Source organism: Paralichthys olivaceus, chromosome 17 (assembly GCF_024713975.1).
Source record: "Paralichthys olivaceus isolate ysfri-2021 chromosome 17, ASM2471397v2, whole genome shotgun sequence".
In the NCBI taxonomy this organism is placed as follows: Eukaryota; Metazoa; Chordata; class Actinopteri; order Pleuronectiformes; family Paralichthyidae; genus Paralichthys; species Paralichthys olivaceus.
The window spans coordinates 2693664-2718292 of record NC_091109.1 but is presented as its reverse complement, the minus strand read 5'-3'; the positions used below and the strand labels follow the sequence as shown (position 1 = coordinate 2718292).

Here is a 24629-nt window from a genome sequence, read left to right as displayed (position 1 = left end):
TGTTTCAACCCTCATCAGAGGGTAATTTGCTCTCCATGGTTACGATCCTGGGAAATTAGGTTTCACTTGCACTTACCCCAGTGAGCAGCATATTAAATATGCTTTTTATCTTTTAACTTTTTACTTTCTGTTCTAGTCTACTCAATTTTCTTATTGTTCTTTACCATTATACTGTATATTTTACTCACAGTTTTTCTCATCGCTGCCATTTCCACAGTTGTCCGTGAAGTCACACACACAATCCTCAGACACACACAACCCCTGATTGCAGGCAAACTCCTGGATAGAACAGCCTCGGACACACCCAGGGGTAAACACCAGACAGAAGGCCAACAGCGGCCACACCGAGTCCGACATCATCCTGCTCGTTGTGTGTCCTTTCACTAAGAACACTTTATTTCCAGGAAAACCATTTTGTCACGTCATAGGGAAAATGTCCTGTTGAGGCCGAGTGTTACTCCACCGCGTACAGTTTTCTATGATCCTGTATGCGTGTTCATGCTGGTGGCACGTTGTAAAGGGTAATAAATGTCTTTTATGGCTGTTGCTCAATAAGGTCACTTTGCTGGTGTGTGTTCCTGTATTTACCATGGACCAATGACCGACGCCATTCAGAACAGAATGAAATGATCAGAATGTGGATGCTTTTGTGTTTCTGTCTTCATGAAATGAGTTTGGGTGAAAGAAATACATTTTGGATGATTTACTTCTTCATGGTATCATGAACGTCTCTACCAGATTTCATGGCACTATGTCCATTGTGTTGGTGGTCTGCACATGTGGTTTTTTGCACTGTGACTAAAACAGCATGCTCATATTTACATTCCTATCCTTGTGAACTTTTAAATACCCTCTGCTTATCTGTGAAGTTAAATAATAAATTAGCAGTTTTTATTATACTTAATGTAAAACTGCATTTCCCAGCAGGTGGAAGCTCTTATGACCCTGCAGAGAGCCAAATGTTTTCAGCAAAATAAAACCAACTAATTGCAAATTAATGGACTGAATATGCAACGAGGAAGAGAAGAAGTGAAGTTGAGAATATAACAGAATCATTACCCGTGTCCAACAGAGCAAAGCCACACTTTACACTGAGGCATAATTTAATTTCACTGTAATCAATAAGACAGGACCTTTAAACAGCCAGTACAAGAGAGTAGTTGTCGCTGGTAGCTCAAATGAAATTAACCTTGAGAGACAGGGAAAGCTTGATGGCTCTATAAGGGAGGAGTCAGTGGAACAAGGAAAAGGTCGCCATACGTATTGATCGCTGTTGGCAGTGGTAGTGAGAAGAGTACAAGCAGCACCATGTTGAGAATGTGCCACATATAGTGTAGAAGGTTTGATCCCTGCAACGACAAAAATGTGCATTGAGTTGTTTTGAATCAATCAATCACTTTGACAAACAGTGTTGAGATGCAATGCGATGTGGTACAGAGAAACAATATTTAACCAACACCACCAAAGGTCCTGAAAGCTTAAACATTGCCAGCTTGAAAAAGGAGGTGATTCAATGGGTCTATTATTTTCCTCCGTGCAGGAGGAGCAGTTATGAAATTGCCACAGTTTCATGGCAGTCCATCTAATGGTTGTGATATTTGAGTCTGGACCAAAATAATGGACCAACCAAACGACATTTCTATCGCTAGATTCATGCCTCTTGCACAGCTAAAATGCAAATGTTCAATAAAGCTTCGCTCCACAACGCAGCTCACCTTGTTAACTTGAGTCTGTTAATGTATTTTGCTCCTTACAGCTAATGACTTCTTAAAAACTCTGTGATTCAGTTCACCTTCGTGGACAAAACTGAGGTCAAAGCAAAGCAGCACTTGAAGTGAGTTTAATAAGACAAATTTATCACTGAGGCTCCACATGCTGGTGTGATCACTGCAACTATTTGTCAAGCAGTTGACTAATCTGTTTCACACACAGTCTTGTGCATATAAAAAAAATAGATGAGGTGATTAAATCCTGTTCCTGTTTGTTACCACACTGATTGTCTGTGACCTCAAATCTCTCCCCCTCCGCTGAAGTTTCACCTGATGGAAAGAGGGAGGTTACTTCCACACACCACTAATTAACCTGAAATAGATATATTATATAAATTCTTCAGGAACTGAGGAGAGCCAACATGTATGAGTTAATTCTATGGTAACAACTGAACAAAGAGCTGAAAAAATGTGATCATGCCTTGCAGGTTGCAGGCACGCAAGACACAAGGGCGATAAAAGAGGGAAACACAAAATGAAAACTCAATGAAGTGAACACTTTATGTTCTTGGACATATTTCCATTCAGAAGCAGCAGGAAGGCTTCCTGTGTGATTAAAGTTTTATAGGAAATGTGGCTGTACAGCAGAGAAAAAAGAAATGGTTAAGTTGCCTCATCGCTTCCATAATAGTTTTTCTCCTAAACTGGCACCTTTCAACACCTCGGTAATTAGGACTTATTGGCAGTCAGGAACATTTGCATCGCATTTTGAATGCAGCCAATCTGCTTTCACAATCCAAAATGTGGCCCAATGTGCAGCACTCATTTTCCTCCTGAATCAAGTGATTCACTGCCGAGTGACGTGATGGCAGCAGCTGGGGTTTAATCCTCACTGCGTACCTGGAGGAGATGCTTCACTCAGCACCTCCAATCAACACAGCGAGAAGGGAAGCTCCTGCAGTGCTCTGTGACATGTGACACAAAGCAGCCAACAAAGTGATGACAAATGAATTTAATAAGAGGAACATGAGCCAGAAAAGGAGTCTGCGTTAAACACATGCATCCCATTTGTCTTATCTTTGTCCTGCCTCCTGACAGAATCTAAGAGCCACTTCACCAACATGTTATACACAAAGTACAGGAAGATAATTACCATCTGAAGGTAAGATTTTCTTTTTAAAAGGGTACATCCACATCAATAAAGCAGAAATGAAAAGAACTATCTGATCCCAACCATATTTAGATATGCAATAACATGTCAGCAGAAACAAGTTGTAATCACATTCCTGTCATATTGTCACATTTTAAAACTCAAACAGAAACTTATTAACAGTAAGGTGCTTTTTTACACATTCTGCAGTTATGCTGCAACATTTACATTAATTTAGTGTCATGTGTTAAATGCATGTTCAATATCGACTCTGTTAGCTCTGTTTTTGGTCTCCTCCCACTGCTATATCTGGCTGTTTTCAGTATGTTCAGTAACCAGGTGCTAACTTTGTTTTTCTGCCGTTTGGTACTGTGCATGTAGTGCACAGTGTTTTTTCAACAATTCTTAACGATCAGAGTAATTCCCCCTCTTTAGTAAAGCAATAAATCCGCCTGTGCAACTTAAACATAATTGCCCTGTTGTGAATGAGCGACTCCAGACGACACTTTTTCTAAATAATATGTCAGATTATTTAAAAGTCCTTCAGTTCTTTGGGTCATTAGCCCTGAAGGTAAATCACCTGAATAATTACAGCTTGATTAATGACTGAGACAGGAGTAGTTCATTAGGCAGGAGGAGACGACAGGTTTTATAATGATGATGCAAAATGATCCCAAAGATGAAGATCTGACGTGAATTAACAGGCGTTTCCTTCACAGTCAATCTCAGCTTTAAACAGTCTTCATTAAATATTGGACCGATAATACAGCACTTGAGTATGTTTCTGAGTAATAAATAGAAATATGAGTGCTCTAACCTTTTGATGTTCGAGAGCTGCGACGAATGAATCATAAGGAGATATCTGCCGAATCCTTGACCATGACAGACTTGTCTGTGTGTCTGTGTAATTCTGCCTTCGTGAGGCCCAGTTTGACGATTAAACCTTATGTAGTGAGGACATTTCGGCAAAGTGCTGACACTGTACCGTTGCTCTCATTTCGACGCACATTCAAATGGCAAGCGGGGTGAAGCGCAGGAAAACTCTGACATGGATGAAGAGTTGTAGAAGAGCAGGGCTTTTAATTTCCTGTTGCGTTTTAAGTTCAATGGAACAAGTTCAAGCGGTTTCCGACAGATTCTGACGGAGACAGTTTGTCCTCTGCAGGAAAGCCTCACTGTACCCAACCAGGGGAAGCTGCTTTTAACTTGTCAAAACCAATATATCACTTTGCTTTCCTACTCATCTCAAGGGCAGTGCTCAACAAGCTGAAACAAATGGACTTTTATAACATGAGGCTGAAGGATTATTCATTGCAAGACTTGATTTTGCTCAAAGATATTGTTTCAATATTTGAGATAATCCTGAGATATTAGTCTCCATATTATTTTGAGGTTTTGTCGACTTTCCTGTCCAACACACAAGGCTGGTTAACCAAATATGCTCAGATTCACTGCATGCCAAATGCTTCACTATGCGTCATATTGTTTACAACTGACAAGACAAAAACTAAAATACACACACTGACTAATAAATGGTCAATGGAAAGAAAGGATCAATTTTACCATGACCGCTCCACTTTTCTTTTGTCTCAGTTGCTTTTGAGATAAATATACTGTTAGTGATTCCTTTGTTTCCTCTTTACTCTGTTCCCTTCACCATTATAGGGCAAAATCAATGGAACTTGGAAGCAGGGGCCCATTACTGGTGGAGCTGATGACATTTACTATGATTTCTACAGCCACTATGCTATCGGACATAATTTAGCACTCCTATGCAGTGAGTGCAATTCTTATGCCTAAAGCTTGAAGTTATTTCAGTTTGTGATTTGACATTTCATTACAGACAAATGAGGATAATTGATATGTAATATGTAATCCATCATAAATTCAGCCATTATTTATTCATGTTGAATTCAAGAAATTCATACATCACATAAAAACCTAACAGGTTTTCTTTACGATGCATTAATTATGTTTGGAAACTGAAAGGTTAAATGTTTGCTTCCCGGCACCATTAGCTGTGTTATTTCAGGGGACAAAATGTCTGGCATTGTTCCTAGACTGCCAGTGAAATATTTCATACAGATAAAACCTGAAAACAAAAGGTGAGCAGATGGGAAATTTGGCTTCAACAGCAAAAAGTCATTTCGGACAAGCAGAACAGCAGCTACTGCACTACAACGAATCAGCAGCTGCAGAACAGAACTGTACATGCACAGGATATATTGCATATCGGTTTAGTCAAGTGCTTTGTGTCAAGGCAGGGAGACTTAACCTTAAGGTGATATCTTGTATGTCCCACTACATGTCTGGCACAAACACCATATATGCTGTAGGGTATATGTTTGATGGAAGTGTAGGGGGTTGGGTAGGTTATGGTCCGATGGTGCGGCGGTGAAGCATTCTTGTAAAATGCAAATGAAACCGCTGAATGCTTAAGGAGACAGGCTTAAAATGACAGTTAATGTGACAGGGGAAATGTCAAGAGAGTGGTGGCGGCACAGCACATCTATGAAATTGAATTCTTGCATGAATTAATCAGTGGCCCAGGCACCATAATTATCTCTGAGCAGAGAATAATCAGGAATGTATAATTCTGACTCTGACTGACTGGTGGGGAAATCAGGATACTGGATCCTTGTGTGTGTGGATATTTCCATTTGAGGATTTGAAGACTGCAGGAGGAGCTGGGTGTCAAATTAAATTAAACAAGATTAGTGACAGGCTGCGAGGCTCAAAATATGTTCAGTCAGCGTCCTAAAAGGATATGAATGAGGTGAAATACAAACTCTGTCTCGAGTAACTGAATAGTTACTACAGCATGGAGTGATGTTTGTCTATTTCAGTTATAATGTATTTGAAAGTGTCTGTGAGGGATTTTTGGACAGCAAACAAGACAATTGTTCTTTTTTCCCCCAAGTGAAACAATAAGAGGTGTTTTCTCTCTTCACTGTTTTATTGTACAACTGCCCGAGGCTTCCATTCAGCCAGTCTGTCGAGCATATGGTGTTTATTTCACCAATTTTAGTAGAACAAATCGGTTTGGTCCAGATTCAAGACGTATCAAATTCTGACAGATCTGCCTGAAAATAAAGGGAAAAGCAATCCAAAGCCTCATCTTGTTTAATAAGCTGCCTAGTTAACAGTCCACACATTGGAAAATAACGAGACATATGCGCACAATGTATCTCAAATGGAACGGAATAAACTACAAAGAAATCCAGGGAATGTAAACACAGTAATGGCCATAAAATTAATCGAAATAGATCTTTTTCATGGGAGGGATTAGATTCAGGGTCTTGGTGTTGTGCATGCTGCTTCATTCAAGTTATAAGTAACACACTGCCTATGATAATAGATCAAAATATCTCCTGAGGTTTAATTCAGTCAGAAATCCATCTATACATTGTTAGCGCACACACAAATGAATTTTCAGTCATTAAAGTCAGAGGAGTGAGTAAAACCATGACATGATCAAAACAGGAGGATTCTCTGTTGCTGTTTGATCCCTGTAAGTCACCTGAAAGGATTGTAGCAGTAAATTATTGTGTGTGTGTGTGTGTGTGTGTGTGTGTGTGTGTCCTTCACCTCTAGAAATACTGATTACATTGACAAAGTATCAATTATAGCCGAGACATAAATTTAAAGCCTGAGTTCCTCCTGTGATATGAATCCACTTATTACCATATTATTTATCACCATCATCATAATAATATTCCTCAAACAACAGCACTTCTCATTTCAACTGTTATCAGAGATGAAATATGACCATGTCACAGTCAATGACCAGATGCGTAAAATAAATGAATAACATAAGTGTATTAATGTCAGCTCCAGTCAAAGACATATAGGGATGCTGTATAAACAGACAAATTGCAAATGACTTACATAAGATCAAACCAAATACATGTAGAAACATTTAAGAGGATAGACAAAATGTTATAACATCACTCTTACCATTTGGACCAGAAAAATGGTAAATGGTCTGTTTTTTTTAGCTTTTCTAGTCCCGATGAAGACTCATGGTGCTCAACAGTACAAGGGGAAGACTGGGATTGAACCTTCCTGTTAGAGGGTGACCGCTCTAACCCCTGAGGCACAGCCTCCTGTTATGTAATGACAAAGATCTGTCTTGTCTATATGCTTTGAAAAAGAATAGAAGGATGGATGGAATGTTCATGCGCAGATACTCTTTCAGTCTGCATAATCCTTTGACTCCATCTAGTGGTTCGCCATTAGACCATCTCAGCAGAGAGCATTTTTGATGTAAATGATGTTTAAGGTTCATTTGTCACACAGATTTGTTAGATGATTGGGTTACAAGGGAGGATCATTACGTTTGTTTGATCCAATTAATATGTATGTAACACAGGCAAGCCCCCCCTCCCTCAGTGTAACAGAATTGTTATGCTTGAAAATGATAATGTTGATGAATGCAATATTTCTAGACAAAGTTTGAAAAAGCAAATTGTGTGGAAGATTTAACGTAATCTATGTGTGTGTAACAAGACATTGTTACATGGCTTAAAGCAAATTGACCTCATGTATGATTTAAATAATTCGATTTTATAAAAGACTTCAGATGAATCTGGATTATAAAAGATGGTAAATCCAATGTGAGGCAGGTTCCCCCAAACCAGATGTTCAGGAGGAGGTAATACAGATGCTAACACAGCGTCCGATTTTCTGCTGATCGAGCACGAACGCTGAAGCACACACAAGGTAAAAGGTCAGGGCCTAAATTGGCAGCACATTTGTCAGCATGACTGACGGTCCCACTAAGCATACATTATATTACATAAGTCAAAAACATTCTCCAGTATCATCTCCATACATAGATACAGAGGCTGGTGTTTAGTATAATCAAACCTTATATGTACAGACTGTTTATTTACTGTTTGACAGTAAAACTACAAAGATCCTGCAGGAAATGAAGATTAAAAAGCAGAAATACAAATGAAAAGTGCACAAACAACAACTCCTGGTTTAAACTGCTCTATCCTCAGCGTCATGACGTTTCACCGTTGCGTGCCACATCATAGGCGTGCGTCAGTCTAGACTGTAAACACAGTTGCTCCAGCTGCAGCTTCCTCACTTCTACTTTATCTCGTTAGCTAGCAGCATGTGCTAACGCTTTATATTTCACTCGTAAACTCTTTCCAGTCGTCGCTGCACAGTTTATTTTAGTGTTTAATCCCAGAAGCTATCGGGTTTTCTTATTAATTCTTTTTTGGGGGACTTTACAAGACCGCGTCGAATTGCTTCCATAAAGCTAATCTTAGCGCGGAGGCTAGTTTCAGCGAGTCGCTTCATCTTCGGGGGATGAGTCGCTGCAGTATTTTTTAAAAGCTCATCCCGCTCCGCTGCTGCCGACATGGTTCTTACCTTGGTGCGCCTCTGTGCCCGGGAGGTGGTGAGCGACCACAGCTCGTCGCCCGGCTGGTTGAGGTGGGTGCCCAGCGAGCTGTTCGCGCCGCTGCTGGAGGCCGCCTTCTCCAGCTGCAGACCGCTGGCTGTCGGGGAGCTGGTGCAACGGTGGCCCGAGAGGAGCCTGCGTGTCGGAGGGCGCAGGAGACAAGGGCAGACTTCGCCCAACCGACTCTGCATCCAGGCGCTGTTACTCGCAGTTGTCAGAGGACTCTCGGACCGAAGGTGAGTTCCTCTGTCCGGAGGGTTTGGATCCGGATCCCCCGTCACGAAACAACCTGTAACAAGCAGCTTCTTTTCATAGCACAGTTCAGAAAAAATGGAAACACGATAATATACATTAAATGCATTATCTATGAGGTTGGATTTCTATGCAACTTTTGTTTAACCTTAAAATAACAGTTAAAAAAACATGTAAAAGTCTTTAGAAATTGGTGTTTATCTCCAATAGTCAGAGAGTAAACTATGAATATGAAGAATTCTGAACAGAGTTTGAGGTATTTGTCACAGCAGCTGTTCCGGCCAAGGAACCTGGGGATCATGACGAATATCAGCCCAACAATTGCTCAGTAAATGTTTGTGTTCCTGTAGAACAGTTGCAGAACAAGTTGAGCTGCCTGATACACACATAGTTACTTTGAATGTTCAACCGTCCTCAGGTTTTTTGTTTTAACGTTTGTTGTTTCTTGACTTTCAGGAGCAAAATAATTGTCTTTAAACTTGTAGGAAGTTTTGATGTGATCATTATTGTTAATGGTTGATGTAGACCGATACTGAAGAGGTTTATCACAACAAAATGTTTAAAATGCTTTTTAAATTAATGCGCTGACTAAAGTTCTCTAAGACTTCAGTACTTATCAATATTGTCTTCCTTCTGCTTCCTAGATGTGCTCTGCAGATACTGGACCTCTGTGGGCTCCAAGGAGATGAAGGAGGGATGGGAGACCCAATGGGGGGCTGGTCCCTGACTGTTGCTCTCTGCACCATGGTGGTTCAGGCCAGAGCTGCAGCACAGAGGCAACAGAGGAGAGAAGGAGAACAGGAGAGAAAAAGGTTCTCAGCCATGGAGAGAGAAGAGGATATAAAAAGAGAGAGGGGACAGTGGAAGAAGGGAAAAGAACCTGATGGAGATGAGGAAAGCAGTGACACAGAGAGGATGACATTGTCGGGGAGTGTAGGTGATGAGGAGATTAAGGGAGTCAGGAGGAGGATGGAGACAGAGAGGCAAAGAGACAGCATATTGGCAGGATTAGGAAGCAACAAAAAGGAAAATGAGGCAAAAGACGTAGGAATTAACGTGTTGGTGCATGTGAGAGCTGATCTCTTCGTCAATGCACGATCTTGGGAGCGTGTTCGTGGGGCCCTCAACACATCAGGACCCCTGAAGCTTCAGTGCAGGTACCTTCGCGTGGAGGAAATCACCGTGTCAAGTATCAGGACTCTGCTCGACCTCCTGCCTCACCAGGGTCTCCTGGGCGTCGATGTTCGCTACAGCAGCCTCGGAGTGGCTGGTTTGGCTGAGCTGCTGCCTCTGCTCTCCACATTCCCTGCGCTGCACTCACTTCGGCTGCACTACTGTAACTTAGACTTTCGTCGCGACCACCCTGGCCAAGAAGAGGCCCTGAGGGACTTGTCACAGGGTTTGGCACAACTGCAAGAGCTGCGACGCCTCAGCCTCACAGCACTGCGTCTGCCAGGACAACTTCGTGTGCTGCTCAGGTTTGGAATCCATTCCTGTTAAACATGAACACTGTTCTATTAACTTTGTATCTTCACCTTCAACCAACTAAATGTCCCATTATCAAATGTTTTTGTGTATTATCAAAGACAGATTCTTTAACTGTTGTTTTTGTTCAGCCTTAGATACAGGAAATTTAAATGCAACATAATTATCTAGAAATGGAGCTGAAACTATAACACAATGAGTAATTCATGGATCAGTGATTAGTCACTAAAGTTATTCTGAAATTTAAAAACAACAATATATTGCAGGTTAAAAGTAAGGATTGTTACTTTTATTTGTCTTATGCGACAGTAAACTGAACATCTTTGACTTTTGGACAGTTGGTCCAAACAAAACAAGCAATTTTACAGTATGGACAGTTAATCAGTGAAACAAGAAAATAACCAATGATAACAACAACAAAACATATTTCATATGTATATTGTCGTCCTGTGTGTGACGTATGTTTTCCTCTAAATGACATTTCTAGACTTTTTAAACCCCTGAACAGTTTAAACAGTCAAAACAACAAAAAATAAGAGACTTGGCCAGCTTGCTTTAAACTTGGTTTTTGTTGTTCTTTCCCCATAATCTCTCCCCCTGTAGCACTATACTGAATATCTGTTTAATTTCTCTTTTGTTACAGCTCTCTGCCTCAGCCTCTGACGATCCTGGAGCTTCCATATTTGAGCCTGACCCCGGCTGACCTCGCCTATCTGTCCTGCAGCCACCATGCCTCCACACTGCAGCAGCTTGATCTGAGTGAGAACCGTCTGGATGAAACCACCCTGCCCTCTATTCGCCGCCTCCTCTCTCAGACCTCCAGCAGCCTACAGCACCTCTCTTTAAGTGGCTGTGGCCTGACTGATGGCCTGCTGGGACTCCTACTGCCCTCACTGGGAGGCTGCAGGGCCCTCAAGAGTTTAGCTTTAGCCCTGAACCCGCTCTCCATATCTGGTCTCACGGACCTGGTGAGGATGGCTGTGCGAATGCCGTCCCTCCGTCAGTTACTGTACCCTAACCCCCTGGAGGACTACCAGCCGGGCCTCCCTGACCTGCCCTCCAGTGCTCAGCTCTTAGACTGGCCACTGGATGAAAGGACAGACATCAGTATGACCAGCAGCCATCTCAATAGGGTGGTAAAAGACAGTGGGCGCTCTGACCTCTCTCTGACCTGTGACCTGCTCAATTATGACAAAGACTTGGTGGACTAGAGCAGAAGTCAGGGGACGCTCACTCACCAGCATAAAAGACCAATTTACATAAGTGAATAATTACAAGAATACCATTCTTTTCCGAGGCCCAATAATCTCCAAATCAACAGGTTTGTTCTTGTTGGAATAGTGATCGTCAGATGGATCCAAAGATTACAGCAACATTTAAAATGTAAATTGTTTCCTCTTTAGTAACGGACCGATTTAAAGATGGAGATGACACTGCACATGAGTTTGTGCCAGAAAAAAGAATAACTTGTTACTTTTGAATGGTGTTTAACTTCTGCCTCATCGAAGGTTACAGCCTTGTGCCTTTAACATCATTTGCCGACATTGTTGTGTGTATAAATCATTTTCTCTAAATGGTAGATGAATGTAACATTAAGATATTCTTAGGTTTAATTTACCTGGTGTTTATTGTTTTTATCTGCTTTATTCACTAATTCGTGTACTCTTGCCTTTCTGCTGTTCAATATATTCCATGCTGCAATTTCTTCACTATCTGTTTAAAAACATTCAGTGCTTTTTGTATTAATTTCACTTGTATATTGAGTCAAACAGTGTCACTATTATCAGTAAGTGAATTTACCAAATTGACCTTGTATCACGTGAATAGATTTACAGGCTGTAAGTTACTGAATAAATCAGTCAAAGCAAAGTTTCAAGAGTCAGTTGAATATTGAAAAATGAATGCCACATTAATGGGGATATTACAGACTGTGAAGCATCATCTGTAGTACTCCACGTAGGACTGCTGCTGAATGAAGTAGCGGTGAGGTGAGGCCTTCACCCAGTCCTCGTCCGAGTAGACGTGAAAGGGGCGCAGTGTGACTCGAGAGAATGGCAAAGAGATGAAATTTGGAAAGTGCGTGAGGAAGGGACGGTTTCGCAGTGGAGGCAGAGTTACTCCTGTGTGACAAGAATCCATTGGGTGTTAAAACAACTCATTTTGAACATACTGTTGAATCGAAGCAGTTATCGGAAATTTTACCTGGTGGCCTGCGTATCCTGGACATACTGTGAGTCTCTCCAAGACGAAAGATTGGTGAGGAAACACTACACAAGCAGACACGAAAAGTTAAAGAAATGTGCAGAAAAAGAACAAATAGGAAACTACTATACAGCATGTGAATGATTTTTGACTTACCAGTCATATAAGGGTAGAAGTACAGCGTTTTTGTGACTAGCAGGTGCAACATATTGAGCCTTTCTGCGCTCCTCCTCTTTTTGGATGGAGCAGAAATAGTTCAGCACGTCCACCACGCTGAAGGATGACAGCTTCTGTTTTGCGGAACCCTTGAAGTGCAGATACCTCTTGTGTTCCTGGTGGCGTGGAAAGAGAGCGGGAAAGCAGTCAATCACTTAAAGTAGCATGCAAGTCAACAACATGGAGACAAGCTCTCATGCATTCCTATTTAAAGGGGTTAAGTTCACAGCACAGAACAAGAAGCAAGCGGAGAGCTGATTCACCGAGGGAGAGCCTCTCCGTTTTCAAAGGGAGAAAAACGAAGCATTAAATAAAACATGTACTTTGAATCTGGAGGTCCATGACTGCAGCCACAAGTCTGCTCTGTCATGGAGGCTTTTCCAGACGTCGGACTGGTCCCACAGCTCCAACTCCCAGCTCTCCAACTCAGGCCACAGCCACTGCTCTGCCTCGTCTACACCTAATGCCGTCAGTACACGCACCACTGTTTCCCTATTGACAGAGCAAAAAGATACTGCAGGATTTCAGGCTCAACCCTAAATGACCAAACTCTCTAAAAAAAAGTTTTGTGTTTTTTTTGCTTTTACACATTATTTTGTATTTTATATTCTATTCATTTATTTTATCTCCTCAGTTCAGTGGATACAGCTGTCTGGTCTACAATTTCCCCATTATAAATAATTGCAGAAAGTTTAAATCACACTGAAAATTTCTCTGAGGGAGTCTTCCCAAAGGGATCAACAAAGTTCTATCTAATCTACCGGTAATCTAATCTTTAATTGACATGATTAATGATTATTATTTAAATATCGCTGGACTCACCCCAGAAACATTTTTTTAAAAGCCAGAAGAGTGAGAAGCTTTTTCACAAGGTCCCAACTGGCCGGTTTCAGACGCACCAACAGATGCAGCATTTCCTCCAGCACGGTCCGTTCCAAAGGCGACTGAAACACATGAAACATTTGGTCACCACCCCCTTCGATGAGTGATAATCTTGATCCTGGACATACAGCACCATATGTGGTCTCGCAAATGCAGGCAGTAAGTCCACGAGGCCTTGGTAAAGCTTGTCTGTGTTCTGTAGGAGGCCCTGGCTGTGGAGGCTCTGCAGTGCAACAACAATCTTCACTTTGGATGGAGAGCTGCAGGTGGTCAGGGAGTCCAGCAGTTGCAAGGAGAAGTCCTCTGGAGACAGGGTGCTGGGGATACTCTGCACACAAACATACAGACAATGAATCAAGACAGGAACCTGGACCAAATCCACTTTGTGCATTATAGATATCGCTGTAGTATTCATACCATTTCATCAGCGAATAAGTCTCTAAACCAGCTAGTATCTGCAAATTGTTTGAGGAACGTCGGCACCTCAGGAGTGGGTTCTCGAGGCGGGAGCGGAGTTGGGGTCCTTAGACGAGGGGTTAGGGGATGAGGGGTCCTTGGACGAGGAGGAGAAGGAGGAGGAGGAGGAGGAGGAGGAGATTGGGGTTTGGGTTGTTCTATTGGAGAATTTATCTCTGGAGGCTGCAGGGACAAGTTACACAGAAATGAGAGTGATGCTTCTGGAGTCATTCATTCTTCTGTCGCCTGTACATTGATTTTACCTCTTCATTCTTGGGTACTACTCTCTCAACAGGCTGCGGCTTGAATTTCACCAGGGTCTTTGGTTTAAAGCTTGACGCTGGAGGCTTTTTCTGCTGTACCTGCACAGTGAGACCAAAACTTTGCTTCCTGACTATGGATAACAAAAGACTGCACATATACAAGGGAACGCATATAATAACTGTAGATTCTGTAAAATCCTAAATCCTTCATATCCAATAAATTTAAGTGAACGGCAGCTTATGACAGTTTATAACTTTTCCTTCTCCACAGTCACAGGAATGATCAATCTAGATTCAGGGTGGACGTCTTCTTGTAGGTCAGGCTCACAGGGCTTGTTGTTATTTGGTCCGGGATGAAATGAAAATGTATCTGGATCAAAGGTGTCCTCGAAATCAAACTGAAAACAGCAGAGTACCATTAATGGTATACAGGAGTTCTCTGTACCAAATCAAAATGAACAAAACATTCAAATTACACAACTTATTTTTGTAGATCCCCTTAAAGAAATATGTTGAGGTTTTGACAAAACAAGTTTGTGGTAGATTTATGATGTGAAATGAGTATCTGTAACATCTTTAAGTTACTTATTGACATCAGCATACTCCAAGAAGTACTGAAGAAGCAGGTAAAATAAGTGGGTTCAGGAGATGAATAAACCTCAGTGTTTGGAGGCAGGCCATATATTATATTCATGTAGCGATCAAAAGCTTCTTTCCTGGTTTGCTTCGTACTGGGAGGCTTCCCCTTCCTGCACTTCACTCTGCCGTGTAGGAGAGCAGACAGGTCCATGTTTGAGGTCATTAGGTTCTCGTGCTCCTGGAACAAGAACAAATTGTTGAGACATTTCTTCAGTGCACTATCGCCATCGTCTCTACTCCAACACACAAACACACACACGCACCTTCTGTCTCCACATGCCTCCAGTCAGTAATTGATTGCTGGCAACTGCTGTTGATTTCTCCTCCATGCTGTCACCTGTCCGAGCCGTCCTGTTCACAAGGATGTGGTTCATAACTCATTAGGTCATTGTGTTTGGATTCTTTTTTATTATACAACATAAATGTTTCTTACTTTCTCTGGATGAAGTTTTCTTTATTCTCAGTGGTAGACAAGATAGACATGCGTCTACACTTAGGTGTCATGTCCGCTCTTTCTGTCGGGCCAGTGAAACGGCAGCGTGCAGAGAAAGTCTGCTTGTGTCCGTCAGCTTTATAAAGGCAGGCTGTGTTTTCTGAATGGAGGCTAATAGGCACTGCAGAAGCCTCTGAATGCATCATGAAATGCACAAGTGTAAGATGTCACAGGAGAAGTGTTGTCTGAGTGAAGATGTGCTGCTTGCACTAAGTGTCTTACCTAAAGTGACAGAAAATCAACACAGTGTAACAAGCATCTAAAAGTCTCGACAGCAGATCTTGAGCTGTCACTTCCAGACACAGCCTCACTCACCAGTCGGTTGCTTCACATTCTGCTTGAATAAACTCCGCTGTTCAGGTGTCGTCCCATTTGATATCTCACTCTCTGGAGACAGCAGCCTTGGGGAAGGACAGGGGAAGAGAACTGTTGTTGTGTTGTTCTTACTCCTGGAGCGACAATCTCTAGAAAAAGTCAAAAATAAAACAATTACATGAATGCATGGTGGTGTTTTAGTGTTATTTCCTTGCCTGCTTTAAAATTTTATTTAAATGTGTTAAAACAAAATCCCAAATGATCTCAGCATCTGCAAGTTCCACTTAATTGAGAATCAGCTGTCAAATAAAACCTCAGATTCTAATCAAGTGGAAACCGCCTGTGTGGATCTGTGCCGATTATCATCAAATTGGAGTTTCTACTTCGTTAAACTAGAATAAAACTATTAGAATCTGAACATTTAAATGATAGAAATTGATGCATGATGCTGTTTTTCTGTGTCCTCCATGAACTGGATATCTTTACACAATGTCTGAAAACAACTTGTCTTGACTAATCGACAAATACAAAGAAAAATCTCAACATATATGTAAAACAATGGTTAGTTTCAGTCGTACATTGATTTAATTCCGCATTCTAAGACAAACACAGAGCAGAACATCACTCGCTTCTCTTTTAATCCATATTTATCCTGATTCTTACACTGTCACGTTCCTGCCTGCTCCTAAAAGATGCAGATTCACAACGTTATTATCGGTATTAGCTTAGTGAGCTCAGTCTGTGTTTACCTTCCATGAGCTGGTAGTTTACCCTGGAAGCAGCCTGGTGACAGATCTGTGGAGTTTGATGCTAATTGACCTGAAAACGATGAATTAAACAACTCGGATAAAAGTTACGTCTCCTCTCTCGGCTCCCCTAGTTTGTTGCTAGGCAACGAGGCGCTAGGTTACATCCACGGCTGCAGGTCACAACTTTGACTTTGGAGAAAAAGTAGTTCCTCTTATAAATAAAGAATAAGAAATAAACTACACGGGTTCATCATGTCACAGATACCAAACTCAGTAAAAACTTTTTTTTAACTTTTAGGAATGTTTCGTTATTGTTTAATGTTGTGCTTTTATGTCATTTATAATTAATCTATGATAAAAAAACAACTGGACTCAGTTTATGCACTAATCCAAAATTTGAGAAATCTGTTTCAAAATAATGGTTTTTGTGTCAGGTCTCTGAAGCAGGAAGAACATGGATTAAAGACTTTAGTATTCATAGAATCAGAATTAAACATTGTAAACTTGGATTAGGAGGGTGATTAGAATGAATGAAACAACACAACAACATATATACTCAGTTTATTGTACAAAAATCAATCAAGATACTGCCATACAAATACATTTTAGTTAGAAAATATAAATATGTACATCAACAGACATCTACATTATATATTTACTATCATGTTTTTTATGGAGGATATGAACTGAATTGTGGAGGATCTTTGGTATTTAGCCACAATCCTCTCATTGCTAACACACATCAAACTGAATTATGACTCATAACTTTATCTTTATGCTCTTCAGGAATTCAAAAATGAAGTAATCATCTAAACGCTGCCACTTTAGATGCTTCAGAAGGCTTCCGTCATCATTGTCTCCAGCTTCTCCTCTTCCGCAGGGATGGTCACGGTAAAATCTCTTGTGAAATACTGCATTTCTATTTTCCCTGATTCATGCACCAGGGCTATTCCTGAATACGTGTTTTGTTTTCCTGAGTCCCCGAACACGGCCATGGCTGTCACCCTGAAACAGAAAACACACATCTGATATCAACACATCATATGACAAATATAAAAATCATCACTTGTGTGTGTGTCTGGTGCTACCTGTCCGCAGAAATCCTCTCTGTGACCACAGGCTCTGTGTCCTTTTTCAGCAGGTCCCATACATGGAGGTTAGAAGCTGCATCGAGCACACAGAAGACCGTCGGCCTGGTGTGGGCCCACTGCAGCGAGACCACCGGTTCCCCCGCTGTACTGTCCCTCCACTCTGCCACAGGCTGCTCCTGGCTGACTGTGTGCAGCCTGATGCTGCCGTCCCCACAACCCACCTGGAAAAAGGTCAAACAAATACAATACATATATATTTTTAAGACTTGAGTTCGGATTGTCCAGTTTTTATGCTAAGATGAGCTGGCCGGCTTCTGGCCTTATCTTTATATAAAGCATGCTAGATTTAAATTCCCCTTTCTCAAAAAATAAAACATCTCCTTTATTTAAAAAAAAACTGCACTCTCACCAGGAACATGTTTTGCCTGAAGGGAGAAAAGTGGATTGAGTTGACATCAACAGGTCGAACTCCAGCCTCCTGAAACCTGTAAAACTTTGGAGTAGCCTTCAAACTGTGACTCGTTCCATGATTGACAAGACCCTTGGACAGAAAGGACATTGTCACATTACTAAACATAATCCTCAGAATATTTTGAGATAATTTATTTGAAAATACATAATTGAAAAAACGTATGCTCACCATATTGGTGCCAATAAAGAAATGATTTGAGTCAGACGGAAGAAACTTCAGATGAAGAGTCTGTAATGGGCCTGTTTTCACTGCATCTCTCTGTGACACCCTGAAAGTCAGACAGAGCAAGAGTGATGGAAGATAATTACAAAACCAGAGGTCAAAAGTCAAAACCTTCCTAGCCAAAAACAAACTGGGCAACACTGGAATATGACACTACATGCATCACATTCACACTGCTCTTAAATGAGCACTCATACAGTATGTCCCTATCGAATGTGGAGGTGACAAAAACAACAGCCCGCAGAACATAACAAACAGGATCATATGGCGATGACAGAGCAGCTGTGTTCCACCGCGCAAAGGCGCTATGGGGTATTTTCAGCCGGTGGCTGGCAGTGACGGATGCATCGCCAGCTATTTATCAATCTCACCTCTCAGCAGTGAGCAGGGAGGAGCTGTGAAGCAACTTCACTTTGCCCCCAGGCCTGAGCCCTGCAGGAGACAAAGAGCAAAGTTGAAGCTGGTGCCACATGTGTGTGTGAGAGATAGAAAGATGAGAATGTTGATGGAAATAAGAAAATATGTTTGACCATGTGACAGTGTTACCTAGATCTGTTGGAGAGCCGGCCTCGTTGGCTTTTGGAAGCTCCACTACCACCTGCAGGACACACATAGAAAATCATGCATGTCCATGGTGGCACATCTTTTCTGTTAAAGTAGAGCTATCTGTATAAGAATGCATCGTGGGAAGAGTGTCAATCTGAGTAGAGTCAAAAACCTGAATAAAGTTTATACATATGGATTTTACCCTGACAGTTGTGGAATTGTAAATGGGAAGTTATAATGTTAACATGAAGTCAGTTCACCTTGTGCTGCAAGAGTTCAGCCTGTATTTCTACACTTTTTGGGCAAATTAGCACCAGCACAGATATGCAGAATAAGCTATTAGCTGTTTCTTTGTGCAACTCTTTGATATGCAGACAACTGTTGTTGTATTACTGTGGTTATAAGGATATAAGGATTGTTTCTGTGATTGTAAGTGGATTCTTTACCTGTGATGGAATTATGTTTAAATCTGACTGAGTTGTGACTCAGAGAATCAGTGTGGGGCCAAACTACAATAATTCACTTTCTGTTGTTTTCGTCCCTTTCATCTCGGCCTTCTGCCAGTTTGTTAATCTCCGGAGAGAGAAAAATATGTGGAATCCACTTTGTTGCTCAACCTACCCAGAAATTTAAAACCCCACTTTCATCCAGAGAAGCCAGCTGGAAAGACAATCCTGATGACTCTGGATAACAAGAAACAGAATAACACTTCATGAAATATAAAGCCAACTGAGAATGGCAAAAACAGTACATGTATACAGAATGATACCCAAGATCTTAAATTAATGTGTTAACCTTTCCATACCTTCCTCAGAAGCCAGCAGGGGGACCTCTGGCCTCAGCCCCCCTGCTGCGGTGGAGGGGACAACTTCTACGGACGACACAGACGAGAAATGACCCGAGGCGGCCATCACTGCGTCTGCGTTGACAAGGCGACAAAAGAGAGCATATCAGCACACATCTAATCATCTCTGCTGTTACGTAAGAAAACAGCCTCTGAACCTTAAGTGAGAGAAAGGGCTAATGCAGTCCTGATGGACTATTTGTAATATAGTGGAACATAGAGGAACATAGAAATGTTACATAATTTTATCAATCATCAGTGTCCATATGCATGCACTGAAAACAACCAACTACCACTGGAGACATACTGGTGGAGAAGGTAGGTTGTCTGAAGGTCCACTCCTCCTCCCCTATATTCAGGCGGTAGTGGTTACTGGTCTCCTCCCTCAGGTCCCACAACACCACAGAGCCAGCTGATGTGCCTGCAAACACCAATATGGCCTTTCCAGGGCTGAAACAGCAACACTGCACCTGGGACAGTGAAGTTAAAATGGGGATACATTGGTTTCAGTGAATGTAAGACTGCTTTGATTGTATCTGTTCTGGAAAGAGAACCAGAAAACATAGAAAACCTCAGATTCATAGACAAGGATCTTCTGAGGCCTGGATGGTTCCCAGATGTTCCAGATGCAGATGATGGTGCAGCTGTCAAGGCGCACAGCACTGGGTTTGGTTGTAGGTGCGTGGACGGACATCATGGTGTGCCTCTGGACTTGAGAGAAGTACACCAGGCTGATTGGGCGATCTGCGATTGACAACAGTGAGGACAACCTGGTTCACACGCATGTGCTGGTTTATACCGTGTGTTCTAAACAATTGTTATTGTCCAAATAAAACCACAAGGTATGACTAACACGTCACAACTACTAAAATAGAGTCATGAATGGGATTCTCTGGTTCTGTTATGTACCGTAAAGAAAAGGCAACTTGGTGTTGAGCTGTAAACTTCCATCACTGAATGACAGTGTGTCTTTTTGAGTCCTCAACTTGCTCAGGGATTTTCTCTCAGCTTGATCCTCCTCCAACAGGACGACCAGGACCTTGATTCAGTCACAACACACAACAGGAGTAAAGAAAGTGCAGCAGAAACAGAAAGTCTCCATGTAGGGAGTGAGGAGCTATGTAGCATGCATGTGTATGTGTAAGAGGATAACCTGTGAGGCTGAGTGCAGAAACGCTGCCAGACGCTGGGAATCAAAGTTCGTTTCATTCATGTTTCTTCCCTGAGCTTCCTGAGAGAGGTTTGAATCTGTAGAAATATAATAAACACAGTTATTAAACTCCACGTGTAAACAGTGAGTTGATGAGAGAAATATCTTGGTGTTTCCTCACCTCCACAGGCTCCACTGTGCTCTGGAGGATGCTGTGTCCACTTCTCACACACCTCTATCTCCTCTGTCTGAATGTCTCGATCTGCGTTGTCCTCGTTACACTGAACATAAGCCTGCGAAGGAAGAAGTCGCAGAGTATTATTTCGAAACAGTTTTTTCTTTTCTCTTTTATATTTTTCTCGACATGTGTCTGTGTGAGGAAAGAGAGACAGCAGAATAAATACTGGCCTGTTTGGTATTTGCGGTTCCAAAGGTTCTAATATACATGTCATATTCATTGACAGGTGGGAGATCCAAAAGGGAAACTGTCATCGAGAAATCCAGATCAATTAATCTGAGCAGCTCTGTGCTGCGTTTCCTGTGAACAGAAAAAAACACTTAAATCGAAGGTAAAAGAACAAGTGCCTCCAGAGGGAAACAGCCACATTACAATGATCCATTTTCCATTTAATACGAACAAGAGTTCTGAAGTGAACGTACTTTTGTTTTGTGGCAACCTTCTTGCTGAATTCGCGCTGTTTTGCTGCCACAAAGTCAATAAACTTCCCGCGTTGAGAAGCTCGACTGTGGTTCTTTTCGTGTCCTATTAAGAGAGCAACAAGAAAACATCATATATCAAGTAATTCCCCAGGATTATGTGTTTTCTGATCCGACATGATGAAAAAATATGGCCAGACATCAACATGGGATAAAAAGTGCAAGTGTTAAAAGATATCTCTCAGGAAGATAAAACAGTAGAACCGTACCTCTGGACAATTTCGGTTCGTCTTCCTCCTCTCTCCTCGTACTTTGTATGGACTGATCTGTTCCAACTCTCTCATTCTCTTCATTCATTGCTCTCTGAATTGCTTCAATCTCTTTTTTCTTTTGTGTTGTAACTTCCTCTCTTTCTCCTCCCTCTTGTGGAAACTCCTCTGACTCCTTCTCATCCTCGCCTTCATTTTCACTCGGATCCATCTCCTCAAAATCCTCCTCATAATCCTTCGAACAGAGAAAAAATATCAGTTGCTTACATATGATATGTTAAATGCAAAATCTGAAAAACTAACCAAGATGCTATGAGCATAGAGTTCACACTTTTTAAGAATAATAATGCATACACTCGTTAAAGTTCTCAATACTCACCAGTTTCTTAGAATGTAAATCGATTAGGGCATGCAAATCACAAAAAATAAATAAATAAATGTTAAAAACAACAACAATTAAACACAAAGAAAAAGAACCAGAACTAAAGAGTATGATTTTAAAGTATGTAACACATTTCATAATTTTCTTTTCTTTTACCTCAAAATCATCTTCATATTCCTGGTCAACAACTTCTTCATCAACAACCTGTGAATGTGATAAAAATACATAAAGGAGATATTTTAAATACTGCAGTAAAGCGTGCAGATACAACTTGGGATTATGTTTCTAATGAAGCTGAGAGTAGAAGAAAAAGCACGCTGCAGTAATGAGTACAGACAGCAGGTGGCTCACAGACCAAATACTCCCAAACCGGAAAGACAGATATTGTATTTGAGCTCCTAAATCCTAAAGATGCTTCAGTATGAGCTAAAGCAAGGTTTGTTCTCGTGTATGCAGAGAAAAGCATAGCTGGCTGATTGAACTCAATTGTACCTTCTATTAAATTATATTGGCTATGGTTGAAATGAATAAAAAAGATGCCACCAAACAAAAAAAATAGTCCCCATAAATGCAAGAGTGGATTTTTTTCCCTTGAAGGTTGTAAGCAGGGCGACAAAACTGAGCATCTTACAGGCTCTTCTGTGTCTCCTGCATCTTTCACACTGATTGTCCAGTGCTCAGTCTCAACCTCCTGATTGGACAAGTGAGAGAAGAAAGCCATAGAAGCCATCAGGGAATCCACAGAAATAGATTAATGTAATGAAGGCTATACAGGCAATGTATGGGTCTACTTACCTCTGATTTCACTGTCGTAGTCTCAGGCTTATTACTCTGGTCAGATACTGATTTCTTGTCTCTGTGATTTCTCTCTGGGTCCTCTTCTTCTTCTCTGTGCTGTCTGTCTCTGGGCTTTCTTTCTGGATCTTCATCTTCTCTGTGTCTCCTCTCTCTCTGTTTGTCCTTGTCTCCTCGCTCTCTGTTGCCAAGACGATGCTTCTCCTCCTCACCTGACCTCTTCACGTCTCGGTGGACCCTAGAGTCACTGTCGTGCTTCGGCTTTTGATCCTAGAGAGCAGCATTCTATGATTTGTTTACCTTTTCTTAAAAAGCAAAAAAGTGTTGGACAATCAATACGAACCTAGACACTTACATCACATCCTCCTTCTTTGTGTCTTCTTTCTCTCTCCTCTTTATGCCGTCTGTGTTCTTCTCTGTATTCTACAATCAGAAAGACAGACATAATGACCTCCTTTCAACATCCTAATTGTTTACATATGATGTGATAAATTAACACACTGTCGTACCTTTGCCTCGTTCCTCTTTCTGCTCTGAATGCTTCCTGTCTTCATGTCTTTCTCGCCTTTCTTTGTCAGTCCTTTTGTCCTCACGATTATCTTTGAGTCGCTCTCTCTCTCGATGCCGCTCTCTCTGTTCCCTGTCGTACATTTCTATCCGATCTCGTCCTGCGTCTCCACTGTCCTCGTGTCTCCTCCTCTCCCTTTCAGTCCTGTGCACTCTGTCTCGTTCCTCCTTCCTCCTTTCCTTGTCCCTCTCTTCCCTCCCTTTGTCCCCATCCTCCCTGTTGCGTCTCTCTCTATCCCTCACCCTGTCTTTCTCCTTGTCCCTATGCCTTTCCTCGTCTCTCTTCCGATCATGCCTGTCCTCTCTATCCCTCTTCCTGTCCTTATTCCCTCCATAATCATCACTGTACCTTTTCCCATCCACCAGTCCATCCCTTTCCTTCCTCTTCTCCTTCTCTTTGTCCCTCTCATCTCTTCTGTCCCTTTCCTTATCACCTCTCCTGTCTCGTGAGCCTTCTTTCCTTTGCTCAACGTATCTGTCTTTTCTATCTTCATCTCTTCTCTCTCTCGTACTCTCCCTCTCCCTGTGTTTGTCTCTCTCTTGTCTGGACTCCTTCTCTGGGTCTCTGTGGCGTCTCTCTGTGGATTCCCCACCCCGGTGCTTCCTCTCGCTGCCATCTCGCCTCCTGGCACGGTCATCACCTTGTCCACCCTCCTGAAAAATGAAAAAACAAAAACAATTAGAACAGTTTGGATGTAACTATCATTATTTCTCTGTGTTAGAAACTCATTCATCCCTCCTGCAAACTCTTACCCTGACGTATCTCCTCAGGTCTTCTGGTCTCCATGTGTCTTCCTTGGTCAGTTTCTAAATAAATACATCATCTCGCATTGACTGGATTTCATTAACAACAACACAACAACACTGAGACAACGTAAGAAAACAGCCTCAGTAGGCTTCCACAGCGGACACGACACTTTCTACTAGAAACACACACTTCCTGGTTTTAGCCTAACGACTCTAAAGTTCTCACCTTGTCACTGTGCATGTTCTCATCTGTGTTGTTTATCGCTGGAGCTTTTAAAACCACCGTAAAATCAGCTCATACTTTCTTAACGACGCCGCCATGACGGTAGATCTCTGACCGCGCATGCGCAGCTGCTCGGAAACCAAGGAGACCGCGTCACTTCAGCCTGACAACAGGATTAGTAAAGGATAGCAGAGAAGTCGATGGAATCAACACCCAGTTTCCACGGTGACTTTTTAAGAGATTTTAATCTTTCACCACTTTTTAAAATGCGTTGTTCTACCGACTATAACGTTTAGTTCGCGTGTGTGTTGCAGCCAGATGTGTTGTAGGTTTATTTCGGTGTTTAACATGCGTTAAACGTCTTTCGAGCGATTTCTCTGTGTTCGTCCTTTCTAATGTGATGCATGTAAACAGTCTATGTCAACGACATTAAAAGC

General features: G+C 41.7%; 4 protein-coding genes across 9 annotated transcripts in view; 1 reads left to right on the top strand and 3 right to left on the bottom strand.

Annotated features, from left to right (window-relative positions):
- The window catches only part of malrd1 (MAM and LDL receptor class A domain containing 1), a 38826-nt gene extending 37937 nt beyond the window's left edge, over positions 1 to 889 (bottom strand). The window contains exon 1 of one of the 2 annotated variants that reach the window (XM_020087643.2): positions 189 to 889. In XM_020087643.2, coding sequence (XP_019943202.2) covers positions 189 to 360 — 172 coding nt within the window. In that variant the 5' untranslated portion in view covers positions 361 to 889. The remainder of the gene's footprint in view (positions 1 to 188) is intronic. The other variant, XM_020087642.2, reaches the window with a different exon arrangement.
- A 7009-nt stretch (positions 890 to 7898) lies between these two features.
- On the top strand, positions 7899 to 11881 carry LOC109629760 (leucine-rich repeat-containing protein 14). The gene is made up of 3 exons (XM_020087644.2): positions 7899 to 8511; positions 9172 to 10005; positions 10656 to 11881. The coding sequence occupies exons 1-3, from the start codon at positions 8234 to 8236 to the stop codon at positions 11221 to 11223; spliced, it is 1680 nt and encodes a 559-aa protein (XP_019943203.1). The 5' UTR covers positions 7899 to 8233; the 3' UTR covers positions 11224 to 11881.
- A 64-nt stretch (positions 11882 to 11945) lies between these two features.
- Positions 11946 to 16365, bottom strand: wdr97 (WD repeat domain 97). 4 transcript variants are annotated; one of them, XM_069512903.1, is made up of 13 exons: positions 16228 to 16365; positions 15479 to 15627; positions 15104 to 15385; positions 14934 to 15021; positions 14690 to 14848; positions 14032 to 14429; positions 13730 to 13951; positions 13446 to 13640; positions 13253 to 13374; positions 12754 to 12922; positions 12371 to 12546; positions 12215 to 12279; positions 11946 to 12132 (listed from the first exon to the last, which is right to left on the bottom strand). In XM_069512903.1, exons 6-13 carry the CDS (start codon positions 14185 to 14187, stop codon positions 11951 to 11953), a joined length of 1287 nt encoding a protein of 428 aa, XP_069369004.1. In that variant the 5' UTR covers positions 14188 to 14429; positions 14690 to 14848; positions 14934 to 15021; positions 15104 to 15385; positions 15479 to 15627; positions 16228 to 16365; the 3' UTR covers positions 11946 to 11950. The 4 variants fall into 4 exon arrangements, with proteins under 4 accessions (XP_069369004.1, XP_069369005.1, XP_069369002.1 ...); XM_069512904.1 differs by having other exon boundaries at positions 15479 to 15564; XM_069512901.1 differs by lacking the exon at positions 15104 to 15385.
- A 407-nt stretch (positions 16366 to 16772) lies between these two features.
- Positions 16773 to 24372, bottom strand: dync2i1 (dynein 2 intermediate chain 1). Of its 2 annotated transcripts, XM_069512793.1 has the most exons (23): positions 24196 to 24352; positions 23976 to 24029; positions 23165 to 23876; positions 23011 to 23078; positions 22656 to 22925; positions 22492 to 22551; positions 22017 to 22064; positions 21479 to 21713; positions 21213 to 21315; positions 20961 to 21090; positions 20734 to 20845; positions 20556 to 20650; positions 20312 to 20441; positions 19974 to 20146; positions 19710 to 19872; positions 19364 to 19477; positions 19180 to 19241; positions 18559 to 18610; positions 18384 to 18444; positions 17959 to 18058; positions 17728 to 17859; positions 17316 to 17539; positions 16773 to 17232 (listed from the first exon to the last, which is right to left on the bottom strand). In XM_069512793.1, the coding sequence occupies exons 1-23, from the start codon at positions 24208 to 24210 to the stop codon at positions 17061 to 17063; spliced, it is 3285 nt and encodes a 1094-aa protein (XP_069368894.1). In that variant the 5' UTR covers positions 24211 to 24352; the 3' UTR covers positions 16773 to 17060. The 2 variants fall into 2 exon arrangements, with proteins under 2 accessions (XP_069368894.1, XP_069368895.1); XM_069512794.1 differs by lacking the exon at positions 22492 to 22551 and having other exon boundaries at positions 24196 to 24372.
- Positions 24373 to 24629: the final 257 nt, after the last annotated feature.